The 19,916-nt window shown below is 39.9% G+C and overlaps 1 protein-coding gene across 1 annotated transcript; it reads right to left on the reverse strand.

Moving 5' to 3' along the window:
- Positions 1–272: 272 nt before the first annotated feature.
- On the reverse strand, positions 273–8,089 carry meiob (meiosis specific with OB-fold). The gene is made up of 14 exons (XM_004562308.3): positions 7,981–8,089; positions 7,586–7,665; positions 7,365–7,422; positions 7,066–7,197; positions 6,831–6,903; positions 6,479–6,674; positions 4,192–4,292; positions 3,906–3,958; positions 3,621–3,716; positions 3,335–3,427; positions 1,579–1,723; positions 1,300–1,486; positions 1,000–1,086; positions 273–919 (listed from the first exon to the last, which is right to left on the reverse strand). Exons 1-14 carry the CDS (start codon positions 8,072–8,074, stop codon positions 803–805), a joined length of 1,512 nt encoding a protein of 503 aa, XP_004562365.3. The 5' UTR covers positions 8,075–8,089; the 3' UTR covers positions 273–802.
- Between the last annotated feature and the right edge of the window lie 11,827 nt (positions 8,090–19,916).

A 19,916-nucleotide genomic window follows, 5' to 3' on the forward strand; every position in this document is an offset into this window, starting at 1 on the left:
TTGCCTTTAGACAACAATTCTGATGGCAAAAGAGCCAAACGGGACAGGCCAAAAAAAAAAAAAAAAAAAAAGTCACTTTTGGATCACTGGAGAGTTGGGTACAGATTATTGGTAATAGAACAGTACTGCCCTCTGCTGGTGTGCAGAAGTATGGCAATATTTCTTCTGCATGTTCATGCACCAAGTTTGGGTTTGATTGATTCCTTGTTTTGCAGTTTTTTAGAAAACTTGACAAATGAAGGCTAAAAAAAAGAAAACAAAAGACCAGAAAATCCATTATATTTTTATGACTCTTGGTCTGAAGAACAGAAAAACCTTTTCATCAACTAATGCATAAAATTCAGAGATTAAATGGTGTCAACTTGACTTAATTTTTTAAACAGAGCAGTACCTTATCTTTAAAAATGCCTCAAAAGTATGTATCACACACTTCTAGGGGCTCCAATGACTGAAGAACATGAAGAACACAGCTTATTGTCTAACTTGTGCATATTTGGAGATGTTTTGAACCCAGACTGCTCGTTAGCTTTCATATAATGGAACATAAAAGTTGCAGTGTAAAACATAACACATTAACATGGAGCTGATGAAGTTTAACAGCTTTAAAGTCAAACAACTTAGCAGCATGTTTATAAATAAATACTTTTACATAAATACATTAAATAATCTGGAGTCCTAATAAATAATTGGTAATAATTAAAACTCAAAGTGCACATGCATGAAAGCCTCTTGTTAACATGTGAGTCCAAAGACCAAACAGCAGGTGAGGCAGGAAGCTGAAACTTGTGAGTGAGGGTGCTGATCACAGGCGCTGCTGCAGCAGGGCAGACATGTGCTGCTTCACCTCTCCTGGATCTGCCAGCGAGCAGTCCAGGACCATGCCCCTGATTCCACTCTTCATCTTAGGAGAAGGAATGATCTACAGCACATGAGATTTTTTTCAACACTTTGTTTTTACAGCTAATAGCTTTTGCAGCTTGGTATCAAAAGCTAAGGTACCTTCACATATATTTTGCATCTCTCCAAAAGAAATTTCCACTTCATTGCAGTCCTCTCACCATCAGTCAAACTGATGAACTCCTCTGTCTGAATCAGATCAAACAGAAAAGGTGATGTGGCAAAGCTATCAACCACCGCCATTCATTTACTGGATTGTGGAGGTTCATCTGAGCAATAGCTACAAAATAAAGAATATTTACAGAATTTTGTAACTGACATCTGAGCCATACAGCACAGGTGTAGGAGCACAAGGTTTAGAACTGAGACTGGAGAATCGTCTTTCTATGAACTGATACTTACTGTGCATCCCAGAGCCTTTTCTGCCACTGGGCTCCTGAGGCTGCAGGCGTGCAGAGTGCCGGTGTGGTCTGTGAAGTCCACCAGGAGATCAAAGCCTGTAGTGGCTGAAACAATCTGACCCTTTCCTGGACATAACTGGTTGGTGCAGCTGTTCAAGTCCTCAGTCACCAGGAATTTGCATTTCGAGCTGAAGCAAAGACAAAGCAATAAGCTGCTCTTTGTTCTTGTTCAAGGAAGTGGCTGTCATGGTTATAGTTAGTAAACAATGTGTGAATTTACCACCGTGTCTTGATGACTTTTGAAGCAGACGAGTCGAGGTCGAGCTTGGAGATGAAACTATATGTGATGCCAAATAAAGCCTCGGGATTCTCTCGGGCCTTCTGCATCAGCTGGCTCACTGTGTAAACGTCTGTGATGGACTCTACTGCAGACCAAAACAGCAGCACTTGTACTTAAAGGGCACTTTCTTAGGTACACCTGCTCAAAAGCTCATTAGCACACATCAGCAAATCACATGGCAGCAGCCTAATGCATTTAAGCATGTAGACATGATCAAGACGAAAGAGTGCCAAAGCACTTTAAGCACAAGATTGTTAGTTAATCATTTACAAATGAATATTGTCTGTATGGACTGCAATTTCCTCCCAAAACAGTGCACATGTAAAACTGTGGTGTTAAGCGATGCGGTTGAAAATTTGAGTGCGCCTAGCTTCAGTGCAACCATGGCAAAAAGTTAGTCTAGAGCCCTGCCATGGATGTGATGCCGGAAAATCTGCAGTAACTGTGTGATGTTGTCATTTCGATATGGACCAAAATCTCTGAGCAACGTTTCCAGCAACAATTACGGTGGTTTTGAAGGAAAATGGGGTTCAACCAAATTACTAGCAAGGTATACTTAATAAACTGTCACAGTCTGCAGTCTTTATACAAAGAAAATCCTGATGTGTTTCCACTGCAAAATAAAGGAGGCAGGATACTGATATACTAAATAATAATAATGGATTGGATTTATATAGCGCTTTTCAAGGCACCCAAAGCGCTTTACAATGCCACTATTCATTCACTCTCACATTCACACACTGGTGGAGGCAAGCTACGGTTGTAGCCACAGCTGCCCTGGGGCAGACTGACAGAAGTGAGGCTGCCATATCGTGCCATCGGCCCCTCTGGCCAACACCAGTAGGCAGTAGGGTAAAGTGTCTTGCCCAAGGACACAACGACCAGGACAGAGAGCCCAGGGATCGAACCGGCGACCTTCCGGTTACAGATGCGATTCCCAACCCCCTGAGCCACGGTCGCCCCATTAAAGAAAGAAATTCCTCCTCAGCAATTTAATCGGTGGGAAAACATGTTTTTGGACTGGTAAGTCATATTTTCTATGTTGTTTAACACATCTAGATGTAACTACCAGGGAATTAAAGCTAAAACTTTTGATCTCACACTCGCATGTCTCAGTGAACGGCAAAATCAAAAATGTATTGGCATCATAGTCTAAATACCTCCTCTGGAAACACTCTTAAAGCCTGAAAATCTTTACACCAGAAGGTCTCTATGTGGACTGAGAAAAAAAATAAAATAAATGAACTATTGGTTTTCATTTTCAAGAAGAAAAACAGCAGCTAGAAAAACAGCAGCTAGTGTAACTGTGTGGCTTGGTAATGTGCTTTTAATGAGGAGCTGAACTGACTGTGCTACCACTGGTCAGTGATGGAGGTCTAAGCCACAAGTTAGCCGTACTCGTCTGTCGGATCCTGTTAGTTTTGCTCTTTTTAGGGGATTTACCAAAAGTGGGGAAAATGACTTTATGATTTGATAATAGCATCTTGCATTCACCTTTTAAACTTTCCTATATGCCCTCTGTAACTGAAAATATAATTATTTTATATAATATAATCTTTTGCTTAAAGATCCAAGACAAAAGCAGGGGAAATAACAGCTTCTGATGCCTCAAATTCAAAGAGTCTTTTACATTTAGATGGGCAGACTGACTTATATGAATATGGGGAAGTCATGGCAGGAACTCATTATAACTTACCAGGGACATCCTCTGGCATGTCATCTTGATCCAGAGCTCCAGACTCTGACACTTCTTTAGCATAACTGAACAGCAGGCTGGCCTCTCGGGTGTCTGAAAACAAATTATGATTGACTCTAGCATGTTTCTCTCCCTGCACAGCAGGAAGGAAAGCTCCATTTCTTTCACTGTCTACCATGACTGATTGGTTGTCCAAAACCAGCATTTCAGTCTTGTTTTAATCAGTTACACCATTTAAATCTCTATCAAAGCCTGTGTTTTTTTAAGTGCCGCTGTGATCTCTTACCAGGATTGACAGTGATAATGCTTTTCGAGTTAACAGTTGCCACCATGCCGCTGCGAAAGCTGTCAAAGCTGATCTTCGCGTCGGCTATGAAGAGCACTTGGAATGAAGAAAAACAGTTGAAACAACAGAAAACCATCTTAAACGCAAACACGCGGTTGGATCTCAGGTAACCACCGCTGTGTTTGTCTTCAGCGCAGTATGCTAATGGGACATGACGAGCAGGAATAACAGTTAAATAAAGATTCATTTCTGCGGCGGAGAAAGAGCAGCAGCCCTCAAACCTACCCGTCTCCCTGGGTATCAGAGGTTGCATGAGCTGAATGGCTTCTCTGTCCCAGCTGTGAGTGAGACAGAGGTCAGGGAGTCACACAGGGGAGAGCACAGTCAAAAATCAAACACACATGTAGTTCAGAGGGGCAATCTAAGACGTTGTATCGCTAATGTAAATTTGTGGTCGCTTAAGGAGACACAGCGGTGATACAAAAGGCAGTAAAGATGGAATATGGCACAAAAGCAACAGAAGTAATAAATCTACGTTCATTTTCCAAATTAATAAATGCCTTTGACACACCAGACGAGGGGGAAGGATAAGACGGAGTCATCAAAGAGCCTCACTTCCAGCCTCTGCCCTCTGCGTCCGTCTGAAGTGGTGAACTGCTTTGTGTCTCCGATCTGAAAATGCAAACACGGTCGCTTGAAGTTCCTATCACACTATCTCCCTTTCATGTGACACTGAGATCAGGTCTGGCCCGTGTGTGAACTTTGGGGCCATTATGGTGAGCTGGTATGTTCCAAAACCAACAACCATTCACCATGAAACCACACGCACACAAACACAGACACAGTGTAGGCTAATTGACAATTTATAAGATGTAAATGAAAACTCAACTTATTTGATCGCTCACTCATCACACTCATACACATCAGGGTTCCCACCACAGCGTCTCTCTGACAGGTTATGTGGCTTTTCCGTGACTGACTTTAATAATCCAACATCGAGCCACTTTTTAACAACCCTCCCTCTCTTTTCTTGTTAAAGTTGTTTTTCAGCTCAGGAAACTTTTAACAGACTATTTTCCACCATAGTTCAGTTTATGGTAGAGGAAAAAACAAAACCAAACAAACACCATCTAATCAATGTGGGAGCAAAGTTGGAAAATACATATTTTACTAACTGAAAACCACCTCTTAAAATATGAATACATTTAATATACTCAAGTTTATATGATTGCAATCTGTTACTTGACAAAGAATCTACTAAGCACGTAAACATGCTATAAATGTTTCTACTGAGCGTTTTTTACTTTATTGCATTGTCTTTGGAAATCTAAATTTTTGAGCACACTGGGTCAAACCAGGTCAATAAGAATTTGGTTGATTATCGTTTATTTATTTCTTCTTTAGTGTCAAACTAAGTTTACACAACCTGTGATGCTACAGAACAAATAAACACAGGCTTTCAGTTCAATGTGAAAATCCTAGATGATTTTCAGAGAAGTTAACCATCTGACCTTAATCTGGAGGTTGACGTCACTGAGATTTGAGATCATATGAGATTTTTAGTAGATGCACCTATGGCATGCATTTCAAAATCCTGTGTTACCTGGTTCTCGAGTTATCACATTCACAACTTTGGGTGTCTAACAGGTGGCCTTTTACAGCTGAGGGGCAAAAACTATGTTTAGCAGATGAACAGTATCTGAGAATCTAGGAAACAATCCAGAAAAGACCTGACAGAGTATCTGAGAAACGCTTGATCCATCTACAGTTCACTGAAGCCTCATCAGAAATGGTCTCAGTGCAAGTGTCGCTGTCAAGAAACAATTCTTAAGGAAGGTAAACATGGAGAAAAGGCTGAGGTATGAAAATTACACAAGAACTGGACTAAAAGCCCAACAGGTCTTCTGGAGTGACAAAGACGAATTTGAAATGTCTGGTTCAAATCATCATCAGTAACACTATCAGTCACAGACTGGCCTCTCCAGAGACCCCACCTCAACATTATTAAAGCAGTGTGCGATCATCTTGATGAACAATGGAACAATTGGCAGCCAGTTTTGAAAGTCCTTCCAGAAGCCTGGAGAACTGTTCCTGACTACAGAAAGAAGGAAAGCTGCCTAAGAGAGTTCAGTGTTAAAGACTGACGATGAGCAGTGGCACAAAACTTTTGCACGCTAATATAGAAAGAGAGAACGTTTTCTTTCCCACTTAAAGAGTCTTTAAAATGCCATTATGGAAAACTGGGAATGCTTTTGGAAAGGTCATTGCCTATTTGATTGCTGAGAATTTGAATATAGAATAAAAACTACTGTAATAATTAAACTGTAAATATATAGCTGCCAGGATTTAGCCACAAAACAAAATCCAGAAAAATGAGTTCAATAATCAACATTTTATGCCACATTCTGGCCACATTTTTTTAAAAAATAATCATCTTACAGAGACATTGACAGCAGTTTTTTAATCTTTAAATAGTGCAAGCTAAGCTACTGAGAGTAAATTTTCATTTGACATCAGAGTGAAGTTAATCTTGATACATGTCATTTTTCAAGAACTCAAATATTTATTTCCCTAGTTAGTGTAATGTTCATTGCCTTTACTGCACATTGCAGCAGTGTTCTCAGATTTGTCCATGCATGTATAGAAAAGCATTCTGGGAAAAACAGGAAAAAACACACTAACCTCAGTAAAAGCAGGTGAGGTGGGGTCATGAAAATTTCAGCACAATAAATATGTAAATAAAAAGTCTTTGTGATTAACAGCTTTCAGCACTCTACACAAAACCTTAAGTGTATAAAAGGGAACTTTTCTCAAACTCCTGTGTAACACTGAGCGACTGAAGCCTTAAAGTGTCCTACCGATTTTACAGCAGCAAGTATATTTATCACCGAACCATCCAGCTTTTGCCCGTTGGCCACTATGTCTCCCAGAGAGTAGAAATCTCTGGAGTCCTTAACAGGCAGGTGAATCAATGGCAGCAGTCTGTCAATGGTGTCCATATCAGCACACAGACACACCTGGGAATGAGCCTCCGTCACCAGCAGCCTGTAGTGGCTGAGACAGCAGATGCTATCATTACACATTACTCCCTGTTACACCGTGCTTTGCACAGTGTTACATTATGTTTGCCTCACTTGCCATCAGCTACCTAAAAGCACAGTAAGGAGAACATGCTTCTTAGATACCATCTGTCTTAAAATGCTAAATTACCTCGGTGTTGCAGGACAAAATCGATCTCCTTTCTCCAGGTCTTTGGTGGCAACTAAAGGGTTTTCAATTGTGACTGGAAAGGAAGAAAAAGAAGCAGTTCTGTTTCCAAGCATCATTATGTAATTTCTATAGGCAAGAAATACATTAAAAATATTTCAGTTTATTAAAAAATTACTTTAATCGGGAAAGAGGACAGTAAAAGAAATCTACACAACTTTGAGAGAGACTTTCTCACCACAGTCCCCAATGTTGAAGCTGCTGGCCAGCCCGTTGACATAGGCATCATTTCCCCAAGTGCTCACGTTGATGAAGAAGTCCGGAGAGTCTTTAACAGTGAAGCCAAAGGTGAATCTGTCCATACCAATATCTGTATTTCAGAAATGGAGGGTTAGTGTAGTGATGCAGTTCAACGGAGAAAAAAAGAAACCTAAAAATCACCACCAGGAGAGGGCGCTGGTGTACAAGACACTGAAGTGCAGAGGAGGAACGTTGAAAATAATGATGCACTGATAGAGATACAGCCAGGATACGAACTTTTTCTGTCAGGGAAGCTTTTGACGTCAGTTTTTCCAATGATGATGCCTGCCACTTTCTGGAAAACATTACAAGGACAACGGGAGTGCATTATACTATTTAATTAAACTCGCTAAAACAAGCCTGAAAATGCACTGGGCTACATTAGGGTATAAGCCCTAGGAGAAAAAAAAAAGAAAATAAAGGACATGAAGTTAAAAAAAAAAATCAGTTGAACTCACTGAATGAGAGATGTTGGGATGCAGCTCACAGATAGCGATATAGGTGTGAGCAGCCATTTTGTTTATAACCTCTGCACAGTCTATAAATAAAAAAAATAAAAATAAACAGAAGTCAGGAACTGGGCTTCAGCTCAACCTCTGCAAGACGGTTTCTACATCAGCTCTGAATACACTAAAACACAGTGAGTAATGTGTAAGAGCTACATACATACATACATTTACTAGCTAAATTTGACTTAATGCAGTAATTATATAAGTAGCAAGCTAACGCTGGATTATTTTTAGTCATTTTAACGCTAAATTTGATTCAAACAGACTAATATTACAGTTCTACTCTAGCCTTAATACTAATTAATTTAAAGCTCAGCATGTTTTTTGCTGTCTGCGGTTTTTACCTGTCTCCAGCAGTTCTCTTGTCACGTGACATAAGATTTTCGCGGTGAAGCTGTTGCACGCGACGGTATAACGGAGCTTTGATGCTGCCTTCATTGTTGCTGGAAATTTCTGCATTAATACAGCTGCGTCTTCAGGCTACAATACACACACAAACGAAAAAAAAAAGACTTAAAAATTACCTTTCATAGTGGCATACATTAGTAAAACGTAGAGAACAACCGTTAGTGTGAAGTAGGAGTTTTCTTTATTATTTCGTAATAAAGGCTTTATGCCGGTTAAAATCACATAAGACTTTACTGTCATTGTACCACTATCACATGGTCACCGCTATTAGGTTGTGCTAAAAAAAAACAACCCAATAAATAATCAAATACAAATAATACTACTACTAATAAATATAAAAGTCTTAAATACTGTCATATAAATAATCAAATGCAAACATAAAATATTTATATATAATAATAATATAATAACACACACAAATATATACATGCAATATTATTCAAGTCTTTTAGCAGCTTCACTTCACTGGTCCCCTACGATGTTGGTGGCCCGGTTTGGGCAGTGGGGCTTGAAGATGTCACTATTGGAGTTGCTGGATCCCAATGATTTTCTGGGTCTCCTTGGCAATCCTCTGTAGTGCCTTCTGAGCCGGTTCTGAGGTAACCCAACCTTCCTCAGGTTCCTCATGAGATCTCGGCGTTGCTGAGCCTTGACAGTGACAGCAGAGGCTCAGGATCCTCTGAGAAGGGGACACTGAGGAATTTAAATCCAGAGATACTATCAACAACATGGATGTTGACATTTAGTAACTAACTAACTTCTTTTCAACTAAGCATAGCCCAACAAGCAACAAAATATGTACGTGCTACTGAACTCCTCATTAGTTCAACTTCTTTATTCAGAAAATACAAAATGAATTAAATTTATTTCCCCAATTTAATCATCATTTTTCATGCTGATAAAAAACACTGACTGTTACTATAATTTAAGCAAATCATTACTGTTTCACCTTTCTGCACTTTAAACCTACTCTTTCTCAATTTCACTAACTGATCAGTTGCATTAATCTTGATTTCGTAATAACGAACACAAACCAGGCTCTATTCACCTAATGTTTTGTTAGTCACTGTTTAATGTTGCGCAAGATGAAATCTACAGTTTCAACACGCATTCAGTGTGGTAAACACCGATACAGCTGCGCAAACATGCATTGAAACAGGAGTAACAATGAAATTGCAAAGGCCACAATGACTGAAAGCTGTCAGTTATGCACACTGAAACACGCACACGTTTTATTTGAGTCATCTGTTTGTGTCTTTGTACCTTAGACTTTAATATTAGCTTGATGATCCTACCCAGCTATCATTCACAACATGGGATTTGTGCTCAGACAGCCATGCTGAGATTAATTTGACAGCTTCCTGGTTTGTTTTGATAGCACAAAGCCGTGTTTGACATATGATACTGTCTCATGCACCTAAGCAGGAATCAAAAGGTGTAACAGTAAACCCTCATTCAGCTTCACAGAGCCCTTGCTCATTTCCTGTGTTGACTAATCCTCACAGTCGGATCAGATAACTGATCCCTGTGACTAATGTTGATTTTTCAGACAGTAATGTCTCTGGTGATGTGATTTTATGGCTGCTGCTAAAAAAAAGAAGAAAAAAAAGAGAAGGCGGGGTACAGTAGCAGTTATGTGCGTAATAACAGAGTAAGAAAACAGCTAACACAGGTAGATTATACCTGAGCAGATAGCCTGATGTGTAACTATCAATCAGTGTATTCGTGAGCTTTGTATAATCTTGTGTAATGTTAAACTGAAGTGGTTAAATGCATTGAACTTTTATCTACACAAAAAGGAATCGATTTGCTTTTTGCAGCAGCGGCAGGCTATTCAAATGAAAGAAAAATTTCAAATTCTAATTTCATTAGGGTTTTTCTGACTAAACTTGGTGAGTCCATTAATCAAAGCACTGTAAAGTGTCATCAGATAAATCAAGTGAAACTTACTGTTGGTTTGATGAATTATTCATAACGAATTCACCTGTCATCAATCACACGCCGATCAAACGTTCAACTGGTTCTTTTGACGTAATTTGAATAAACTATGTAAATGTCTATACCAAAAGCAGTCAGCTAAGGTCTTGCTTGTCACCTTCCAAAAACCTGACTTTATGCAGAGCCGAGCAGGATGTCGCATGCACGCAGTCGCCGCAGGAATGTGCTGTGATCGCGTGGCCTCTCTGCCTCAGGTCGGCTCCCCAGAGGGCCTGCAGCCGTGTGGCCACTAATCAACTATTAATCCATCATCTCATGTGAGCTCCTTTCTGTAGATGCGCCATGCATCTCAGTGCATACAGCACATCTATGTTTACTGTCATCAAAAGGACAGTTCAAAGTTCATAAAGAATGTCTGTAGAAAACAAGAACGATAACTGCAATAATCAGAGGTGATGCTGCTTAGAAACAGATATTCAAATGGACAATAACGTTCATGCAGGAAATTTCATATCTTGCAGCTGCTGCATCAGTTACTGTCCTGATGAACTGTCATGATTAATTCAAGAAAATTGCTTTTCTAGATTCATATTAATCTGTAAACTTACAAAAAAAAACCAAACTGTTCAAACAGCACATTTAAAAGCTAATTTCATAAAGAATAATGTCCATGACTGTAAATACTCCACCAGCTTAGCTTTTGCTTACATCTCGCATGCTTCAGTGTTTATCTATTGAGCATCTTAACAGACTGAAAAGGCTCGTGCTTCACATGATTCAGAATCAAATGCATTAGAGCTCAGGCAAATAAATACATTTAAAAAAACAAATGTAACTACATGGTAGTGCAACTATAATAAGTTTCTCATTTTAGATTTGCTTAAATTTTCCAAAATCAGGAGTCAAAGTCATTTACAGGTAAAAATTATTTTTCACCTCTACAATTTACCTCTTTTGAAAAGGTCAAAGAAGGTTATGAAAATACATAAAGTAACATGAATAAAAATATATTTGCATTGAAAAGGTATAATTAGGAAGACGTACATTATGACTCAAAAAGATATTGGGGTTTTTTACATTAAAAAAATTATCTGAGCACGTAAAATGTGATACAATAATATATCTATAGAGCTGTTTTACTCAGTGGTGAAAAGTTGTGTAAGCTTCAACCTCTAAATACTGCTCAAAATTTAATGTTAAAAAAACGGTGCCCAGTATAATCAAAATAAATTAAATAAGGCTGACAAGAACCTGCAGATTGTTTTTTCTCTTACAGTACTTGGATTTTTGTATTTAAGTATTTTTACATTGTGGTATTGCTATTTAGAGCAGCTCTAAAGCTCTTCCACTTCTTTCACAGCAGTCTCCTGGACCTTATGTAAAGGCACCAGACAGGAGATTTATAGTTAAACTGCAAACCATGTATAAAACATGAGAACACTGGAGGGAGTAAAACCACCACAGACCTGCTTGGAGACCAGGCGACACAAAGACAACACAAAACCAAGTTGAAATCCTTTAAAATTGCAGAGATTCAGAAGTGCAGATCTGTGGCACCTTCATATATCCTGCATGCATCAAACAGCAGAGGTTCACAGACTGATGGTTTGATTGAAATGACCTTTTGCAATCAGGAAGTGAAAGAGCCGGTGTTTACACTATATCCATATGTTTGGTAATGTACCAAAAAATCCTGTACAGGGTTTTACATTGCTGCAAAATGCTTTACAGGAAGTGGGTAGACAGGTTGTAGTATTTAGATGGTTTGCACTCACGTGTGAGAAGGTACCCATGATTGTACACATGCGAGACAAGGGAGCCATTGTTTAAAAAAAAGGAAAAAATGGGACCAATCCTCATTATTTTATTGTATCCGACCATTAAAACATATTGTTCTGCGCATGGTGAGCAATATCTTGGCATAACTCAGACTTCAACATCCAACTATAGCTTTTGCAGTCGCTGGCAGGAGCCTGAGCAGTCTTTATTGGTTTCCACAAGTGGAAGACGTCCAAGCTACAAGTATGCGTACACTGTAATTTCCCTGCCACCTGTGTGACTGACTATGGTGGAGCTGCTGCTGCTGAGCCACTGGGCCTGCTCAAAGCCATCGGATCTGCCCAGCTCTGGTAGAACAATGTGCTCCGTCTCCTCGTCCTCGTGCCCAGTGAGATGGGGATGTGGAGGAAACTTTAAATGATGTTAATAACATGCTGTTGAAAAGCAACACGAAGACTGAAATCGGTGGCATGCACGCATGATGTCAGCTCTCATCATTATGCCACCATGAGGTAATGGGAGGAACACTGCGGCGTTTGTCATGCGATTGCTTCGGCTGGCTTTTTTGATGTGCTGTTAGCAGATTTAAAGTCTTGTTTTTCAGATTAAACTTTGCAGGAGTTAGTTAGAGAGGAAGCATTTCAGTACAGCGAAGACTGAAATACTGATGAGGAGGAAATAGAAATATGAAGGAAAGGAAATTTGTTGAATATTACAGCACAACAGGAGCTTTCATGAAACTGTTTTCACAAAACCGGTTACACCACTTACACACCCAGATCACGGGTGTTTTCTGTTTGTGAGGCTTGCTCACTTATGGCCTTTATCCCATTTGTGGTGTGCTGACTCACAGGTTTGACTGGACAGGTGAAGAGTATAAGCAAAACTTCATCAACCATTTTTCATTATTGAAGTTAAACCAAAATGTGACTATAGAAAGGCTGTTTTCTGCAAAAGAAGTTTCTGTTTTCGAGGCTGTGCGCCTTTAATTTTTTCTGTGAACGCAATCAATTGTAAGATTTTATTTAGTTAGGTCCAAAAATATTGGTTCCGTTTAATCAGGGTTTGGGTTATAATAGAGTATACAGTGTGGTTACAGTGATTAACATGTGGTTCGGGTTATGGAAAGGTTGTGACTAAAAATAATTTTGAAATATGAAACGACGAGGCTGTATAGAAGAAGGATGTAGCTGCAGTGATGTCACTGGTTTGTAGACTAATTAAAAAAAATAAAATCCTGCTCCGTTAATGCATCAGTAGCAAAAACTGCACCTAACATAATGGAAATTAATTTTTTAAAAAGGAGCTTTTCCAGGAGCCTGCAGACTTTAACTTCATTTTTCTGACTTTAAGACTCACATATTTCTATTTGAGTGTTTTTAAAGTCCCGAATACTTCTTCCACTTCTCTGTAAAGGCACCAGACAGAAGATTTATAGTAAAACCATGCAAACCATGCATAAAACATGAGAACAGTGGAGGAAGAACAGACACCAAAGATCCCCTAAAAGACATGACGGCACGAGAACAACACAAAGTCCAAGTTCTTTAAAGCTGCAGTGAGTCAGAGACTGTGACATCTATTCCCTGCATACATCTAATAGCAGATTTTCACAGACTGATGATTTGGTTGAAATTACATTTTGTAAACAGCGAGTCCATGTAGTGGGTAATGCATAAATGCAAGAAAAGAACTTGAACAATACCTCAAGTTTACAGCTTTCACTATTTTTCGTAGTCCGATGATTAGAACGAAGAGGCTGGTGGGAATGCCATTATTTCTGATGGCAGCTGGTTAGAAGTCGCCAACGTAGCAGACTGACTTGATGATTGTGTAGTAAAAACGGCTACTAGTTTTTCTTAAGGGGAAATTTATTGTCTGCATCATGTTGTTTTGCATTTTTTTGAGTCAGAACAGACCAAAATTTGGACGGGAGAAGTGCAAAATTTTCAGTTACCTCTAGCATCTATAAATGCTATGAGATATACACAGATACGTGTTAATTGGTGCAAAAAGTAATAATGTAACATCAGAATTTGAGTTGCTAAGACTGGGGCTCAGTTTGTTGAATGGTCTGAAACACACAACAAGCGTATTTGAAAGATAATTCCATAAAAAAATACTCTAAAAGCCTCTAATGGCACAGAGATGTGCTCTAGCAGCGTGCATCGACACCTATCAACAGAATCCATGGTTGTAAACATGCTCTGTTCAGCTGTAAAGCTGCGCTTTTTAACATGGGAGTTTCCCTCGCTTCTGGAGCTAGCCTCAAGTGGCCAGTCCAAGAACTGCAGTTTTTGGACCTTTAATGCTGGCTTGATTTTCAGTTCTGGATGCAATACCATGAATAGAATGGAGATTTTCTCAGGGTAATGGATTTTAATAGTAAATTTTATGGTAATTGAGCCAATATCTGTTGAAACAGCCCAGAAAAACAGACAAACCAGAAATACTATGTCTGGAGTCCATGCAGTACTAAATCTTTTTCCTCATATGTAATACGCAAATGTCTGGTATGAAGTTGTGTGACTTGGAGCGAGTGTGTCTTTTCAGGTTATATGAATGAATATTTGCGTGTGTGTGTGTGTGTGTGTGTTTTGGGGTTTTAATATCAAGTCAAAGGGCATCACTCAGTTCAAACTTTTTATCCTCTAGGACAAAACTCCGGCCTGATATACAGCCACTGTCAATTTAATGTTACCCAGAGAGATTTTTCATCCATTCATCATTTTAACTGTGGAAAGACCTGGAGCTGTACTTCAGCTACATCAAAGCCAGTGCTGCTGTCCCAGTCCATCACAAACGTCCTCACAATATCCACTGCTTAGGTAGTTCCCCTCAGACAAACCCTGACAGAAATATTGCGCCCTAGATTTGACCCCAACGCTTTCAAATTAAGAAAGAGCCCCTTTTATTTTTTTATTTTTTTTTTTGTTCCTCAAATATGTGAGAAACACATTTCTTCAATTATTGCCGAGTGATATATGAAACAGAAGCTTTCTTTTCTGTGCTGCATGTGTTCCACTGAACAATGAAATCATTATATTGTGGAGTAAAATGGCACTGAGCAGGACACAGTTTCATGCGTTATGACAATAATGCTATTTATTATTGTTTAATGATTTCAGTGTTGCTTTGATTAGGTGCTGATTTTTTAGCATGTGGAACCAATGTCCTATATAAAGAATCATCTGTACTGAGTTGAAATGCAGATAAACTCTTTCTGTATTATTTACAATGGAAAACAACTTTTCACTGATTTCCTTGGAATAAAAATCAAAAAGACTGGGTATCTGGAACGTTTTGGGGATGAGTCATTTGTATATATATATTTTTTTTTGCTCAAAAGCAGAATGATCAAACTGAAATTCACATCCTCTAATTTACTGGTGCCGTGGTTAGAAATCTTCAGCCTAGAATCTTATTGTAACAATTCAAAACAAAACATGAATCCCACATAAGTTTTTCGATGCCTATCTACTGTTTATGTTCATTGCGTGGTGCGTTCAAGCGTTGCACTTTCATTCTTCTCCGTTTTGTCATCGTTACGATCTGTTTTAAGGATTTAATATGAGGAAAAACAGAAACATTCATGTTCTGAGTTTTCAGGGGCCTCGTTGTTCTGCCCCTTAACAAGAGATACATTTTGTCTGCGCTGTGCTTATTTCTAGAGTCCAAGCGTGTCTCTGCAAAGGACGTTGAGTAGAGTCATTAGGTTTCCTCTGTTTGTGCTTATGAGTCACATCCATTAAAAATCAATTCTATCCACTGAGAAGCAGCTTCATCCATCAGAAACCAATTAATTCATCAGAAACATTACACTTTTGGATCTACATTGTTTTAAGTTATCTGCCCAGTTTCCAGTGACTGACTGAAAAGTTGTCAAGCATTGGATGTGTTTGCATAAAAGGGTCTAAAACACAAAAGTGCTTGTTGGCACTTTTGGAAATATGCTCACATAGTTCAGGTTTTGCCATGTGACCCTTGAACTCATCTGCCATTTTGAATATATGATGCTGTGGGGTCAAGTAAGGCCACAGGAAAACAGGTTGGTCAGTGATCCCTCTGGCAACCACCTGTTGCTCGGGCAACTTGCCTAGTTGATGAAAGGTTATTGGAGGTTTATGGCAATTGCAATGAGAAACTGGTTGCAGAGAGGTGTACGGTGTTGCACTGAAAACCTTGCCTTTGCTTTGGCTGTTAGCACTTTGCCAAGGTCGCTTGCATGGAAATGCCGACATGTCTGTAAACATCCAATATGCTGGTCAAGTCTTGAGCAATATCCAGGTGACATCCCGTGAGAACTCTAAAAAACTGACTTTTCTTTATGCAGACTTTAAGTCGTGTTTTGCTATATTACTTTATCTGCCTGCAAGACCAAGACGTGCCACTCTAATCCCAAATCCTATTGGATGTCATTTAGGGCTTTTTTAAACCAAACTCTACCATTAGAGGGAAAAAGGCTCCGCCTCATCTGTCTCTTCTAGTCCTGTCTCTCCTTTGGATGCTAGTAACATCACATATGGAAGACATCACGCTGTTACAGAGCAGCTCTCCTCACCAAACACTAATAACAGTGTGGCTATGGGTTTAATAAAAAGGAATGGAACGAATTATGGCCCCATCCTAGTCAGAGCCATCATGTACTGCAGCGCATTAGTGTGGCCTCAGCAGCCAGACCAGACCAGCAGAGACGGGGAGGGGAGATGGGTGGGCGTGGGTGGGCGTGGGGGGGGCTGACTAGGAACAACCAGACTTTCCCAGCAATAACTAGTCAGACTCTTGGGGTTCAGTGCTGTGGTATTGAGAGGGGGAACACACAGAGAGATATAGGGAGAAGTCTGTGGGCAGCTAAAACACAGCCTCTGCCAGAGGTAATGGGACATCAAGAGGAGTTTGACAAAGGTTAAACTGAGTCTTCCAAATGAAATTATGAAAAAAAAAATCACGCCCATCTAGAAAAGTGAAAACATAGGAATGCCATGGGAATGGGAGCTAAGAACTTGCTATGTTCTTAGCTAAGAACTTAAGAATGAGAGGAAAAACAAGCAATCCAGAGCTAAGGGAATGTGAAAGTGAAGAGAACTCATGCTGCAGACAGGTGATAGACCCCGTCAGTGACCCCCATAACAATTTGGTTTGCAAGAAAAAAATATCAAAATGGAACATCTTCTGCTTCTTAGCCATTATTACTCTGCAAGGTTTGCTTAGTTTCCTCTTAAACACACACACACAGGTCTGGCACATCCCACAGGTGCCTCAATCTAACTCGAGTGAATTGACATGTGGGGAATTTTTGTTTTCTGGCAGGGTACATTATCCTGCTGAAAGAGACCACAGCCATCAGGGAGTACCGTTTCCATGAAAGAATGCTTAAGTCGGTGGCATGTGTCAAAGTAACATCCTCATGGACCCAAGGTTGCCCAGCAGAACATTGCTGAATGAGCACACTGCCTCTACTGGCATACCTGCTTTGCATAGTGCATCTTGGTGCCACACAGGTGCGTAATTTCCAGGGGGGTTATAACCCCCCCCCAATAGTCAGACCCAACCAATATAACCCCGCCAATAAATTTATGTATTATCTTGCATAAATAGGTTGTTGATTTTCTTTACTCATTTCAGGTATTACCAGCAAAATACAGTGGAACCCTGACTTACGAAATTAATTCGTTCCAGAGGGTCTTTTGTAAGTCAAAATTTTCGTAAGTCGAATCACCTTTTTCCATCGCCTTTTGAGTGAGGCGATGCTGGCCTAGACGAAGTTCATGGTGGAGGAAGAGGTGGCGGAGGTGGTGGAGGCTGAAGAAAGCATACGAGCATCACTCGAATCAATTGCAGAAAGTTTTTTCGGCCCCATTATGAATGAACGATAGGCTAATTGCTAACTGCAACAACAATACATCTTTCACGTGGAACAGCGAAACACAAGTACGAAAGCCAAGGGGTTATCACATGATTCGGAAGGCATTGTGGGCATTGTGGGCTCAGCCAATCAGAGCCAGCGGATTTCGTTACGTGGGCATTTTTCCGTACCACGGGCAAAAATATTGCCGTTAAGTGTCTTCGTAACTTGAATCTTTCGTTAAATAGGGTCTTGCGCATCAGTGAGCCTTGGCCACCCATGACGCTGGTTTGCCACTGTTCCTTCCTTGAGCAATGTTTGATAGATACTGACCAGTGCAGATGGGGAACATCCTCACAAGAGCTGCAGTTTTGGAGATGCTCTCCCCCATCTAGGCATCACAGTTCGACTCTTGTCAAATCTCAAATCCCTACGTTTGCACATTTTTCCTGCTTCTCACATCAACTTTGAGAAGAAAATGTTGCTCCCTGATATATCCCACCCACTAACCGGTGCCATGATGATGAGATGATCAGTGATATTCACGTCACCTGTCAGTTGTCAGAATGTCTGATCGGTGTACACATCCATGTTTACCTTTTAGAATTCTCCTTTATTGAATTTGTTGGCTTGCTTGTTGAATTGATTGGTGCAATAATGTTACCAAATGTTGAACAGAAAAGCTACTTAAACAGCACGCTGCCCTGATGTGTCGAGTGCTCAGCATGCTGTGTGCTGAATACAAATAAAATAAAGGCTTGCTTGCAGAACTTTGATTTCTTTTTCCGTGCTCCACAGAGTATCGGTAATATAATCTGTACTGAATTTAACCAAGATCCACTGAATGTGTGTCAATGAGGTACTTTCAAAATTCTTCTTACGACTTTTGATTTGATTCAATTCATAATAATAATAACTTTTATTTGTATAGCCTCTTTGAAAACACGGTTACAAAGTGCTTAACAGTTTGAATTAACCCACACATCAAATGTAAGTGTAGATGTGTAAACATACAAGCACGCAGTCAAACATACGCTCTTAGATTAAATCCTGCATACGCCCTTCCATACACACATCAGGAGAACAAGAGCCAAAAATAATGGGCAGAAAGCTTAAGGAAAAGCTAACCAATAAAAACGAATTTTCAGCAGTCGCTTAAAACAAACCACAGATTCAGCCGACCTGATAGACTGAGGAAGGCTGTTACAAAGCAACAGATTTAAAATAAAGAGCGTGGGAACAGTTAAAACACCCTGCTCTGGAATGAGCAGCGGGTCTGCTTTTTGAGCAGGAGCCTGGTCATGTAGGGATTTATATGTAATTAATAGAAAAAACGGCAGTACTCCATCCAGGTGCATCCACAGAAAGAGACAGAAACACACATATATCCACGTTTTAGAAGAAGTAATACAAGTACACACACCTCTGACACAGTTTTCGTTTTATTAAATCGTTAGCCTGCTGCCCCCACAGATGATCTGACCTCTTCCTTGCTCCTTGTGTGTCCCCGTCTCATCTGCGAGTGGATTATGGAAGATGCATGGAGAGCATTTTTGAGTGCTTGCACCACTTGTTTGGGAAAGAAAATATTACTCTTTGACATGTGAATATAAATTCTATATATGGCACTGTGGAGCAGATATAATGAGGAAAACACACAATAGTCACAGAATTTATGTATTTGTTTATTTATTGCTGGTGAAGCTTTCCACATGCGGATTCTTATTTGTCAAGATCATGGAGACATTCTGGCTCCCAGCTTACATCTTTATTTTGCAGATTTTCACAGAAATCCCAGCAATGACCCTTTGGCTTTAGCATATTTCTTTATGTAGTGGTCTCTGATTAAAGAGCTATTAAAAGTGATATATTGCACTAGTCAACATAACATAACAGATATTAACGTATAGTAGCTTTGCCGTGATTAATGTTGCCCTTAAATAGAGCAGATGAAGACGAGCAGAGCAGCTGGGAGCGAGAGTGGCTGCTTTTACTTCATGGGTGGGCAGATCTGGTCCTAACCCTTGTCTCTGTATGCAGTGACATGTCTGTCTTTAGCTCGGCTGCCACTGGAGGAGGTGACAGGTTAGTTTAGACCTACAGCACAGAGGGAATCCTAATGGCTCCATCATGATGTGAAGGCAGCAAACTTATGTTTAGTCAGTGGCAGTCAGGGCTTCTTCTCACTCAAGACTTAAATTCAGCAATTTTGCCACCATCTCCTTCTCTGTTTAACTGGGTTTTGCCACTCGATACTGCCTTCTATACCAGCTCACAGTCATGTCTGTCTTTAAAACCGGCCTGCTTTAT

This window comes from Maylandia zebra, linkage group LG8 (genome assembly GCF_041146795.1).
Source record: "Maylandia zebra isolate NMK-2024a linkage group LG8, Mzebra_GT3a, whole genome shotgun sequence".
NCBI lineage: Eukaryota > Metazoa > Chordata > Actinopteri > Cichliformes > Cichlidae > Maylandia > Maylandia zebra.

Coding starts and splice junctions, on each gene's coding strand:
- meiob (XM_004562308.3), bottom strand. CDS start 8,074: ATGAAGGCAGCATCAAAGCTCCGTTATACCGTCGCGTGCAACAGCTTC. Junction 6,904..7,065: donor CTTCAACATTGGGGACTGTG/GTGAGAAAGTCT, acceptor CTTCCTTTCCAG/TCACAATTGAAAACCCTTTA. Junction 6,675..6,830: donor TTTTGTCCTGCAACACCGAG/GTAATTTAGCAT, acceptor CTGCTGTCTCAG/CCACTACAGGCTGCTGGTGA.